Source organism: Aythya ferina, assembly GCF_964211825.1.
Source record: "Aythya ferina genome assembly, chromosome: 1".
NCBI classification, from domain to species: Eukaryota; Metazoa; Chordata; class Aves; order Anseriformes; family Anatidae; genus Aythya; species Aythya ferina.
This window is the reverse complement of record NC_140296.1, coordinates 124,499,156-124,510,723: the sequence shown is the minus strand read 5'-3', so window position 1 is coordinate 124,510,723 and position 11,568 is coordinate 124,499,156. Positions and strand designations below refer to the sequence as shown.

Genomic DNA, 11,568 nt, shown 5'->3' with positions numbered 1-11,568 from the left:
TTCAGATGGTGAACGCTTTTATTGATGTAAGGTGGTACACAAACAGATCAGTTTCTATCAGCCTCTCCACCTCCCCCAGGTGGAGGAAGAAGTTGGAGGAGTGGGGGAGACAGAAGGGAACAGAACTGGCCTCTCACTGCAGGATGCAGAGCTGAGCGGTGGTGAAGGGCAGGGGCTCCAACAAAGGGTCCTGCTTCCCTAGGCAGCAGGGGGTCTGCATGCTTGGCTTACTCCTTGGATGCCATGTGGACCATCAAGTCCACCACACGGTTGCTGTATCCATACTCATTGTCATACCTGCAGAGACAGAAATGCTGTCAGGACTGTTCCTGTGTGTTAATGCTCCTCCACCCAGAGCACTTAACTGCCTCAGAAGACTCCCCATGCACTTCTTACAAAGTATGCAACATCCCCCCCCCACCTTCCATTACAGGAAGAAGGCTGCAGCCATTTCAGGCATGAAACCATTTCACTCCAGAGACTTTTAAATGCTGGAGCCACCCTAACTCAGCAAGTGCGTTATGTTTTGCCACACACTGTCTGCTGGTGCTTATGAACAGCAGACAGGCAACAGAAGTGCCAAGCCCCTACCCCTCGGAGCCTTCCCACCACCCCAAGGCGGTGCGTACCAGGAAACTAGCTTGACGAAATGGTCGTTCAGTGCAATGCCAGCACCCGCATCAAAGGTGGAGGAATGGCTGTCACCGTTGAAGTCGCAGGAGACAACCTGAACAGAGAGAATATGGTCAGACACCATCACCCCACAGTTAGCTAACAGCCTGAACCGGAATTCCAGCAAGGCTGGTATCATCAAAGCGATACAAGCACCCCCAGTCGCAGGTGCTGAGAATAGAAGCCATTTACCTGGTCCTCTGTGTATGCCAGGATGCCCTTCAGGGGCCCATCAGCAGCAGCCTTCACTACCCTCTTAATGTCATCATACTTGGCCTAAGAAGAGGCAAAGTTAAAAAGATTGTCAGATGCCAGCTCACAAAACATCAGCAGAGCAGGGAGGTAAAAGCACCGCAGCAGCCGAGACACAAAATCAGTTTTTCTAGGGAAGAAATGGATGCACAAGGGGTAATTGCAGGTAAAAATAATTTTAGAGGACACAGGAGCGAGCCTGCAGATTGTTACTCCTTGTCCACAACACTTACTGGTTTTTCCAGGCGGCAGGTCAGGTCCACGACAGAGACGTTGGGGGTTGGCACACGGAAAGCCATTCCGGTAAGCTTCCTGCAAGAGACATGAGTCAGCAGGGAACGGCACCCAGCATCCCTCTGCCTGCACGCCATCCTGCTAGGAACAGGTCAGAGCCAGCCAAGCACCGGCTGCCACCTCCTCCTTGCACCCAAGGAAGGCCGACACTCACCCGTTGAGCTCAGGGATGACTTTTCCCACAGCCTTAGCAGCCCCAGTAGAGGCTGGGATAATGTTCTGGGCAGCTCCTCTGCCATCCCTCCACAGCTTCCCAGAGGGGCCATCCACTGTCTTCTGTGTGGCTGTGATGGCATGGACAGTGGTCTGCGGGGGAGGAAGAGAGCACAACAGTGAGCACACTGCTGATGTTCCAAAAAAAGCATCTCAAGCACCTCCCCTCCATCCCAAGGGAGGTAGTGAGGGCGGATGCTTTTCTTCACACATGAGGAGCCTGGGGGTAGGGCTCCCTCCTGATCAGCAAGCTCCAGACTTACCATAAGACCCTCCACGATGCCAAAGTTGTCATGGATGACCTTGGCCAAGGGCGCCAGGCAGTTGGTGGTGCAAGAGGCATTGCTGAGGAAGAAAGGCAAATATCAGCCAGAGGCAACATTATCTAGAGAGGTGAGGTGAGATCCCAAGCAGCTGGTCAAAATCGCAGGCCAGGGAGCATCCTTCTCCTTACCTGACAATTTTCAGGGACTTGTCGTACTTCTCATGGTTCACACCCATCACGAACATGGGAGCATCAGCTGAGGGGGCGGAGATGATGACACGCTTAGCACCACCCTTCAGGTGAGCCTGGAAAAAGGGAAAGCGATTAGATAACCTGCAATGCCCCACAGCTAAGCAGCAAGACACTTCCTCAGACAGTCTCCTCCCTATTCCGAAGAACCCACAGGGTTCTCAATGTGACCCAGAGGAAGGATCAGCAGTATCCCATCTCTCCACACGCTACAGTGGCATACTTACACCAGCCTTCTCCATGGTGGTGAAGACACCGGTGGACTCCACAACATATTCGGCACCAGCATCTGCCCACTTGATGTTGCTGGGGTCGCGCCTGAGAATAGATGAAATCTTGAGAGCTGTTCTACAAGACCAATTTCTTTAATTCTCCAAAGAGGCAAGCAGAGAAAAATACTTACTCCTGGAAGATGGTGATGGCATTCCCGTTAATCACAAGTTTCCCATTCTCAGCCTTGACAGTGCCCCGGAAGTGGCCATGAGTAGAGTCATATTTGAACATGTAAACCTAGCAGGGAGAACGGGGAAGGAAGGTCAGACATCCTGGCTGCCATCTCCCCACCCCTTGCTCTGCCTATGCCACAATCTCAGCTCTCCACCTTCTCAGTGACCTTGTCCAACTGCTATTCTGTACTTGGCTCTGCCGTATCTCCCTAGCCTACACTACTATGTCTCATTTGTCCCTTAATCCACCTCCAGCCCGACACGTAGTTGCCATGGGGAGCAGCTAGAACAGAGCTGGGGGAGCCTCTTGCCCCATTGTGCTATTTCCAGGAGAGGCAAGGCACACGCAGTGCCCAGAGGGGGCACTCCAAGGCAACTCACCATGTAGTTCAGATCAATGAAGGGATCATTGATGGCTACCACTTGGACTTTGCCAGACAGGATGGCAGCCCTGGTGACCAGGCGGCCAATACGGCCAAATCTGGGGAGAAAAAGAGATGCAGATGAGGAGGAGCAGCGAGCAACACGCCTGACTGGGCATGGAAGAACATCCACCGCTCCCTGCCCGGAAGGGCAGGAGGGAGTCCAACAGCGGCGTCCAAAGGCCAAGGAGCCACGGTTAAAAATTAAGAGCGACCCCCAGCCGGAGCAACCCCGCCAGAAAGGTCAGGCGCTAAATTTACTGAAAGCCCCGGGGGGATCTGGTTACTCCTCAGCAGGGTGGGAGAAGGTCACATTCCCGGGGCGCTGCCGACACACGATCCACCTGGCGACCTTTCCCTGGGGAGCCACCATCCCCACAGCCCGCAGCGGGGCGCGGGGGACCCCAAAATGGAGACGGGGCCGCGCCGGCAGCGCCGGTCCTTCCTGGGTGACTCACCCCACGTCCCTGCGGGGAAGTGACTCAGCACCCCGCCCTCCGCGGGGCCGTTACCCGGGGTGCAGGGGGTCCCCACGCAGCACCCCCAAACCCCATCCCCAAACCCCATCCCCGCGTCCTTCAGCCGACCTTGCCCCATCCTCCCAGCCCCCCTCTCTCCTCCATGCACATCCCCGCCCCGCCGGGCGCCTCCCGGTGCCGCAGCGCCCGGCCCTGGCGCTCACCCGTTGACTCCGACTTTCACCATCTTGCCTCGGGGGGGTGGGGGAGAGATGTTCCTGCGGGGACAAAACCAGCCGTCAGCCCTCGGGACGCCGCACCCCGCGATCCGCCGCCCCCTTAACGCCCCCTCAACCCTATTAACGCCCCCCAACCCCTATTAACGCCCCCCAACCCCATTAACGGCCCCCCCGCCGCGCGTTCGGATCCCGCCCCCAGCCCCCTCCCTCCCCCCCCTTCCCCACCGCCTCCATTTTGTGCCTTTGTGCCCCCCCCCCCCAGCCCCTCACCCTCCTCCCCATCCCCCCGCGGGGCTGCGGTGCCCACCACCCCCCCACACACCCCACCCCCATTCCCCAGCCCACCCCCCAAAACCCACAGCCCCCCCCCCCCCCCCAAACCCAGCCCCATCCCGTTACCGGCTGCCTCCGCTCGGTGCCTGGCGCGCAGTGAGGAGGTGGCCGGGGCCCCCTCCGCCGCCCTTTATAGCCGCCGAGGCTGCGCCCCCCCCGCCCCGCTCCGCCCCGCTCGGCCGCCGCCGAATGGCAGCGCAGGGGCCGGGCCGGGGCTACGTGCGCCCAGCCAGCGGCCCCCGCAACAAAGGGACCCCCTCCCCCCCCCCCCCAAAAAAAAAAAAAAAAAAAAAGTGATGGGGGGAGGAGGAATGGGGCCAGGGTCTCCAGCGCCATGTGTGTGTGGCGGGGCGGACAAAGCCCCTCGTGGTCGTGGTGGTGGGGATAGGGACGGGGGTTGGCACTTGGGGGCTCCCCACACGCAGTATAGGGAATGGGGGGGAAACCTCGTGGTAGATGGGCAACAAAGAGAGGGTTGTGCTGGGCTGCTGCCTGCTTCGCTCCCCCTGCTTGGGCCCTCGCACGTGGTAGCAGTGGGTCCCCCAAGCCTCCTGCACCGAGGGAGAAGCAGGTCGCCATGCCCGCTGCTTGCCATCACAACATGAACAAGGATGGCCGCTAGTCCCCACTGTGAGGGCCCCCAAGCCTTTCTCTGTCCCCCCTGCGTGGTTTTAGTCAGGCCATGCTCTGAATGCGGCTGCCTCCCCAGCAGGCAGCGCGGCACACAGCGTGAGGACCATGGTAATGAGGAACTGCGGCGCTGCTGCTGCTGCTACCCGCGGGACGTGACGGCGGAAATCCTGCCCACCGCCCCGGGAGAGCTGACGGCGTGCCGCCACCACCTTGGCCCGCCTTTTGCCGGCCGGCTGGGTTTGGGCTGTGTGAAAAAGGAGTGCTCCCCGCGTGACAGCCACCGTGGCCCTACTGGCGCCCCACGTGCTGGAGAGGCTCTCCAAGCTGTGCCGTGCTGGCTCGGCGTGTGCCGCCGGGAAGCAACAGGGCTGGTGCAGCCCAAGCCGGGGCTCTGTGGGACAGACCCACGCTAGGCTTGAAAGCCTCCATCCCTCGGGAGGGGGGTGCCCAGGGAGCAGGAACCTGGAATATGGTGCCTAAGAGGAGACGGGGAGGAAAGGAAGAAGGTTTGGGAAGGCATGGGATGTTGGCTTGCAGATGTGGAGGGCCGAATTGGCTCAGCCAAGCAGGACTCCAGCTACGCTCGAGGGAAGAGTAGGGGGGGTGGGTGTCTAGCAAGGGGTCACACATCTCGTACGTAACCCAACTCTCCTTATACAGCTGCTATTCCCGGTGCACAGAGGGGCAGGCGGCTAAGTTTAGCCCCGGCCGAGGTTACGACCTTTTCTTAAAGGCCATGGGGGAGAGCTGCTGCGGGATAGCTGCAAGGGGTGCGATCCCTCGGCGGGGGGGAGCCCCCCTGCACCCCTTGCACAGCAGCCGGCCGCGGGGTCGGGGGGGGAGCTGCCCGGGCACCCCCAGCAGGCACGGGAGGCGCCGTGTTTGCTCAGCAAACACTCGGGCAGCCCAGCTCCCCGCGCAGGGGGGCAGAGTGCGGGCGGGATGAGCCAACGCAGCGGCCCCGTTGCCCCCGAGCGGGGCCCACAATCGATATTTCAGCCTCCTGGCAGCGGCCCCGCAGCCCCGGCCCCGGCCCCGGGCCGCTGCGTGCCGCCCGGCCCACCCGGAATGGCGGCGGGCGCCCAAAATGGCCCCGCGCCTGGGGGCCGCGCCGCCGCCGCCGCCACCGCCGGGGCTGGGGCTGTGGCTGGGGCCGGGGCCGTGCCGCGGGCTCTGCCGCCACCTCCCGGTGGGCGAGGAGGTGTCGTGGTCCCCCCCCAAAAAGCACAACCCCTGGGGATGAGCGGGGATCCTCTCGCGGGGTGCCGCTGAGCCCGGACACGGCGGTTAATTAGCTGTGTTTAATTAGCGAGTCCTCACGCGCGAGGAGCGGGCAGCAGGAGCGCCGTGCGGCTCCTCCGCGCTCCCGGCCTTCAGGGCTGCAGCCGCTGCCTTGCCGTGCTCCTTCCCCTCTGGTCCCGAGCTGCTCCTCCGCAGGCTCCTTCTCCACCTGCGGACAGGCATGGCCGATGAGCTGCCCAGCAGCCAGGCACCGGCTGTGCCCCACGTCCCCCACGCAGCACTGCCGTGTCCACCCTCATTGCGTTTACCCCACCAGCACTCAGCTCATTTTGCCCCATAACCCATTCTGGGGTCAGCTTTCCCCCCCTCACTCCGCGCCCTCCCCGTAATTCATGCCCTGAGTCTCCCCTTCCATTTGCTGACCCCTCACTGCCAGCCCGCTCACCTCCAGGTCCCTGCAGGCCTAACACCCCAAACCACTGAAGGTCCCGATCCGATCCAGTTTCAGCCCAAAGCAGCCCCTGGGCACGGCCTTCCAGGCCCAGTCTCCAGGGAGTGCCCACTTGCGACTGGTGAGGGTCTTGCGCCAGAGCGGGGCGCGGGCAGCTCTGGCCCCAGACGGGAGGAACGGGAGTGTGGAGGAGAGCAGCTGGGGTCCCGAGCTGGATCCCTCCTCCTTTGTGTTCTCTTCTTCAGCCTGCGTGGATTCGGAGTCCAGGGGCAGCAGCTGGGAAAGGAGCATCTGGGAAGGCGGATAAACAGGGAGGGGATGGGGTGACAGCGAGGTGCCTGTGCTCCCGTTTCTCACTTATCTATCCTGGTGATAAGCCTTGCACCCCAAACCCACTGACCCACAGCCCCACACCTTCCCCCGGACTCAGACAGGACATAAAACAGTGTCTGTGCACGAAGCACCCTGTCTGTGACATTGCATCCAGACCAAGGTCACCAAGGGGGCTGGAACTGCAGCTCCCGCTGTCTGAAATGATTTTGCTGTCCAAAAGAGCAGGTAGGAAGCTGGTGTGGGTGTGCCTCTCCGTGCATCCCTTGCCCTGTTGTTAATAGGATTCTCCCCCACACACACTTGAAGATAACCAAAGCTTCCGTCCTTGATCCTTTTCCCAGTGCTGAGCTGTGTGCTCAGACTGTTTCGTGGCATTTTTGAGAGGGCTGGTGGGGAAGCAGGACCTAACCCAAATACTCGGTTCTAAAATAAGGGAGAGGCAGGCATGGCCGTGTCGTGGAAGAAGGCATGAGGAAGGAAAGGCTTCTCATCTGCTAGGAAATTCTCTAGGTTTTTGGTGCAGGTGGGCATGTGCTAATTCAATTACACGCCTCCGTCACTGCCAGCCGCCTCCGGCTGTATGGAGACAAGAGTCGGGAGGTACGCTGGGCCTGAGGAGGCACAGCATTCCTGCCCATGGGGTCAGCCTGCAGTAGCTGTTCCACATCTATTCCTCTTGTGGATGCTCGCTGACCCAAGGCTGACGCTGCCTTTCTGCAATTTAGCTCCGTTCTGTTCAGCAGTGAGTTAATGGAAGCGGGCACAGACATCTTCAGTGGGGAGTGAAAGCGTCTCCATGGTGAGTCATAGCAGAGTCGGTCTCGTGTTTTTAGTTCATCTCCTAACTACTTCCCTGCAGTTTTCCTTATTGGACAGGGTGAATGATGTGAACACAACATGTCAGAGCACAGGTTAGGGGTTGGAAAAAAAGAAACTGGGTAAATTCAAAAGCCCTAAGTATTGTTTCTGCAATTGGCGAGGGTAAAAGATTTACCAAAACGAAGAAGGCCTTGCTAGCATCCTCTTGGACTAAAAGAGGGCCTAATGTGGGGTATGACTGAGCTTAGGAGTAAAAATCCCAGCATCACACGGTGCACCTTCCTTCTGAAATGTCAGAACCAGGCCACTGAGCATAATGGATAACCACTACGTACAGTATTTCTCGCAGATCCCTCTGCATGCCTGCCTGTCACTTAATGCAAGGGACGTGGCTGTGATTTCTGCTGGCTGCTGGCACAGGGCTGAGCTAGATAGGAGTAGTCTCTTTACAGCTAAAAGCCTCTGCAGGCAGTGTGGAGTCCCCCAGTAAGCCTCCCACAGACCAAAGAGCACTAAAACACTTTTGTCTGTTTTCTGCCTTGAAATGCTGGTGCTCCCCAAGGAGCTGGGTTATAAAGATACAGTCATCCTAGAGCTGAGGCTATTAGACTGAAGGGGAAAGAGCAGAGAGAATAGACAGCACCCTTTGGAAGCTGGAATTTGGGTTCACCACTCATCCCAGGTTCAAACACGACCTCCCAAAATTGCCCCTGCTGCTCCTGAAACCTCCCTCAGCTCCATCCCAGCCCCTCCTACCTGTAGCCTCTGTCCTGGTAAGGACATAGCTTGAACGCTGGCAGAGAGCAGAACTAAGAGGAGGAAAAGCGAGCAAGGCCACGACTGCAGCCCCAGCATCTTCTTATCCCAGGGCCTGTGGGAGGTGAGGCAGGATCTGCAGCATCTGTGATCCCTGTCCCCTCCTTGCCTTTATAGCTTTGGTTCTGGCAGGCGCCTGGCCCCCAGCTCTCTGCTGAACTACCCCCCCGGAGCTCCTTAACCTTTCAGCCCTTTTGTCCATGGTGATATATTTCAGGGTGAGCTCAGCAAGACCCCTTCCTCTAAAGAAAAAAGACACAAAGGTGTTTACTGAGTGTCTGGGAAGACGAATGTGAGTGGAGCTGCTGCTGGCCAGGACCTGGAGGTGTCTGTTAGGGTCAGAAACAGGGTGAGACTTCAAGACATGTCCTGAAGAAAGGTACTGAAGGTATTGCATTGTGCAGTGGTACTGAAAATGCTCCTCTTAGAGTGCTGTTAATGTTATTTCTTTAACCAGTGCGACCATGAACTACTGCTCATCCAGTGATAGTCACACTGCTCTCTGCAGGAATTGTCACAAATTCAGCTGCATGACAACACGGGCTCTAGTTTTTAATATTTATATGTTGATGAGCCATTTAGCCTGGGAACACGGAGCCTTGCTGCGGTGGACGTGTGAATTCCAGCACTAACTCTGTGGGATCTGTGGCAGTGACAGGGGCATGGGTCTAAATACATGTGGGCACACAACATAACATGCACGCTGGTTGTCCTGTGTCATTATTCAACGTACACCATCTGGAGGGCTGGGCTGAGTTTCCAGAGGAACCAGCACAGAAAAGAGCTCATCGAGCCTGAACTTGCACTTTCTCAAGCTCGGGCGCACAATGGCAGTGGGACACCGAGGAGCAGACTCTTACCTCCTAAATCTTCTGGCCATTAGTTCCCCCCCTTTGTTTACCTCTCCCATTTTACTGTAGTTTCTCACCAGCTGAACAAGGCAATGAGGTCACTGTTTGGAGACCAGAGTGCAGAAGTCAGCCTGGGTGTGAAGACAGAAACTAATCAGAAAAGTTTGTTGAGGGAGAAAAGAGGAGGACTGTACCCCAGTACCAGAGCAGTAGTAGTCGTGCTAGGTGAGTTTAATACCTTCAATACCGTTCTTCAGTATCCTTGCACAAAGCAGGTGGGACAAAACTTGACAGGCAGTGTTCTGCTGTCTGTTATTTACTTGCCTTTTTTTTTTTAAAAAAAAAAAAAAAAAGAAAGAAAAAAGAGGAAAATAAGAAAATGAGTCTTTTGCAGAGGTAGCAAAAGTCACAGTTCAGTTATTTGCCCTGCCTTACTTTTCTCCTTCCTTTCCTCCCTTCTCTGCAAGCATTTTTCACCTGTAGATGCAGATTTGTGGGACCCTTTCTTCTCTGCCCAAGGAGCCAGAGAGTATTACAAACCATTTTGCATCAACCCTGTCAAAAGTGAGTGTGGGGCTTGAGTCTGAAGCACTGAAGCCAGAAGGAGGAGAGGTTTTGCACAGGTAGAATGACGTGTGTGGGCATATCCAAGTATATTGATTCCACCATTGCAGCGGGGAAAACGTGTGAAAGTTTCAGAGGGGTGGGAAAAAGGGGAGGGAGGGTGTGAAGCAGACATGCCTTCATCCCACGTGAAAGATGTCTCTGAAAATGTTGTCCTCTACTACCTGATCACATTCTGCCATCTTGAAGCAGCTGAGTCAGTCTGTCAGTGTTCATGCTGCTTGCAAGATGGCCACAGCCAGAAAAATCTCAGTTTGAACGCACGGATTCCAGGAGTCAACTGTTTCCTGAGTGAAAGGTAAGAAAAAAACAACAATGATGCTTTGTTTTTGATACAAAATGTGGTGGTGGCTTGGTCTGGCGTCCCTTGAATGTGGTAGCTCCCATGCTGCAAGAAGAATGCCAGAAATGTGTTTGCAATTGCTGTAAATTCCAGCCCAGCTGCACGCAAACTGAGCGCTGCAGGGATGGATGGGCTCTGAGCTCTCAAGTGACTGGTCCCCTTCTTGGGTCCAGCAAAAGCTGGGCCTGGCAGGAGGGAAGGAGTCACTGCTACCCCATACCAAGCAAGAAACTTAAGAAACTGTAGCAAATTTAATTTTTTTTTTTTCCAATTCTTGCAAATTTGCAAAGCCTGGGTGAATTGCAGGTACTCCTCGACTCAGGTGCAATGAAGCTGCAGCTGCTTTGTCCCAGATCCTTGCTGGGAGTGCAGCGTAACTGAATAGTTGCTCTGTCACGTCCTGGCAATGACTGTGAGGCAAAAATGCTCTGGCAGACGACGAGTCCCTGATTGCCCCAGTTTTCTCAGTCTCAAATAGGTTATTGTCCTTCTTTCCTCTCTGGTGCTAACAAGTTTCTTCTGTAAAAACCCTTCCCCCTCTGATGCTGGGACGCTGATTCTAGAGCTTGCAAGACCACCAGAAACGAGGTCTCCTGCTGAATCACAATCAGTCTTTTATAAACAGAATCGCTCAAAGGGAAAGGAGCAGGGCAAACAGAGAGCAGGAGGACTAGGAACTGGGTGAAGCGCTCTGGGAACACCCGTTGGCCCGCGGTGGTGCAAAGGGCTGATGGTTGCTGCGGGCTCCAGCAGTAAGGACAGTATTTGTGTCATTCCAGTAGCACGATGGGCACGAGTCTGGAGCCGCCATGCACTGGAGCCCCTCAGGGGACGCAGACTGCACTGCTGTTGGTACTGACTCATCCCACACGCAGTACAGGCTGTCTCCTTCAGCAGCGACTCATGGTCATCATGGCAACCACAAGCAGAGCTGCTTGTGAGCAGAACGGCAGCAACGGGCTGCTTCAGGTAGCTGTCTCTGTGTGACTTTTCAAACCCCTCTTCCATCCACAGGACTTTTGTACATGATACAGAATTGCTGATTCCTCCAGTGTCAGGAGAAGCTGGTGAGGAGAGGGGGATGCTCCACCTGAACAACCTGCAGACAGGGACCAGCAGAAACTCCCTTTTGCTAAAATACCACTCTCACTTGGACAGGGAGTACAGTACCCGTGGAAGAGCAAAGGACAGACTGCAAAGCGGCCAAGGATCCGCTGTGCCAGTCCAGTCACTGACTGCCAAACCTTTGCACTGTCTTAGGGAGTTGCTTTCCTGAAGGAAGTTTATCTGCTTGTAATGGAAAAGGGCAGTGCGTAGCCTGAAGGTAAGCCAATACATAGACACGAATTTACGGCCAGCTTGCTACCTCCATTCACACTGGGATTTCCCTCAATGAAGTATCGCCACACATTGTATCATTCACGTAGGTACAGAAGGTTTACTATGCACACTTGCAACGCCTTGAGCTTAGGTAGGAATCCATAGATGCTGTTTTTTCTTTTGTTCCCATCTGTGAGTGACGTACAGGGGCTGTGGGTGGTGGTGGAAGCATTGTGTACGGTACGCATGACTTGTATTTGCTGTTGAATGCAGAGCTGCTGCCTCTGTTTCTT

General features: G+C 56.2%; 2 protein-coding genes across 2 annotated transcripts; both read right to left on the bottom strand.

The window, feature by feature from the left end:
• Positions 1-4,001, bottom strand: GAPDH (glyceraldehyde-3-phosphate dehydrogenase). Its single transcript, XM_084501497.1, has 12 exons — positions 3,910-4,001; positions 3,496-3,549; positions 2,773-2,872; positions 2,349-2,455; positions 2,173-2,263; positions 1,886-2,001; positions 1,695-1,776; positions 1,373-1,524; positions 1,158-1,236; positions 865-948; positions 630-727; positions 1-297 (listed from the first exon to the last, which is right to left on the bottom strand). The coding sequence occupies exons 2-12, from the start codon at positions 3,516-3,518 to the stop codon at positions 228-230; spliced, it is 1,002 nt and encodes a 333-aa protein (XP_084357623.1). The 5' UTR covers positions 3,519-3,549; positions 3,910-4,001; the 3' UTR covers positions 1-227.
• A 1,762-nt stretch (positions 4,002-5,763) lies between these two features.
• Positions 5,764-8,250, bottom strand: LOC311425566 (C-type natriuretic peptide 2-like). The gene is made up of 3 exons (XM_084501506.1): positions 8,078-8,250; positions 6,164-6,460; positions 5,764-5,926 (listed from the first exon to the last, which is right to left on the bottom strand). Exons 1-2 carry the CDS (start codon positions 8,174-8,176, stop codon positions 6,182-6,184), a joined length of 378 nt encoding a protein of 125 aa, XP_084357632.1. The 5' UTR covers positions 8,177-8,250; the 3' UTR covers positions 5,764-5,926; positions 6,164-6,181.
• Between the last annotated feature and the right edge of the window lie 3,318 nt (positions 8,251-11,568).

Excerpts from the sequence above, each read along its gene's own strand:
- GAPDH (XM_084501497.1), bottom strand. The coding sequence starts at position 3,518 with ATGGTGAAAGTCGGAGTCAACGG. Across the intron at positions 2,456-2,772 it reads TCATTGATCTGAACTACATG|GTTTACATGTTCAAATATGA; the intron begins GTGAGTTGCCTT and ends TCTCCCTGCTAG. Across the intron at positions 2,002-2,172 it reads CCACCATGGAGAAGGCTGGT|GCTCACCTGAAGGGTGGTGC; the intron begins GTAAGTATGCCA and ends CCCTTTTTCCAG.
- LOC311425566 (XM_084501506.1), bottom strand. The coding sequence starts at position 8,176 with ATGCTGGGGCTGCAGTCGTGGCCTTGCTCGCTTTTCCTCCTCTTAGTT. Across the intron at positions 6,461-8,077 it reads TACCAGGACAGAGGCTACAG|ATGCTCCTTTCCCAGCTGCT; the intron begins GTAGGAGGGGCT and ends CCGCCTTCCCAG.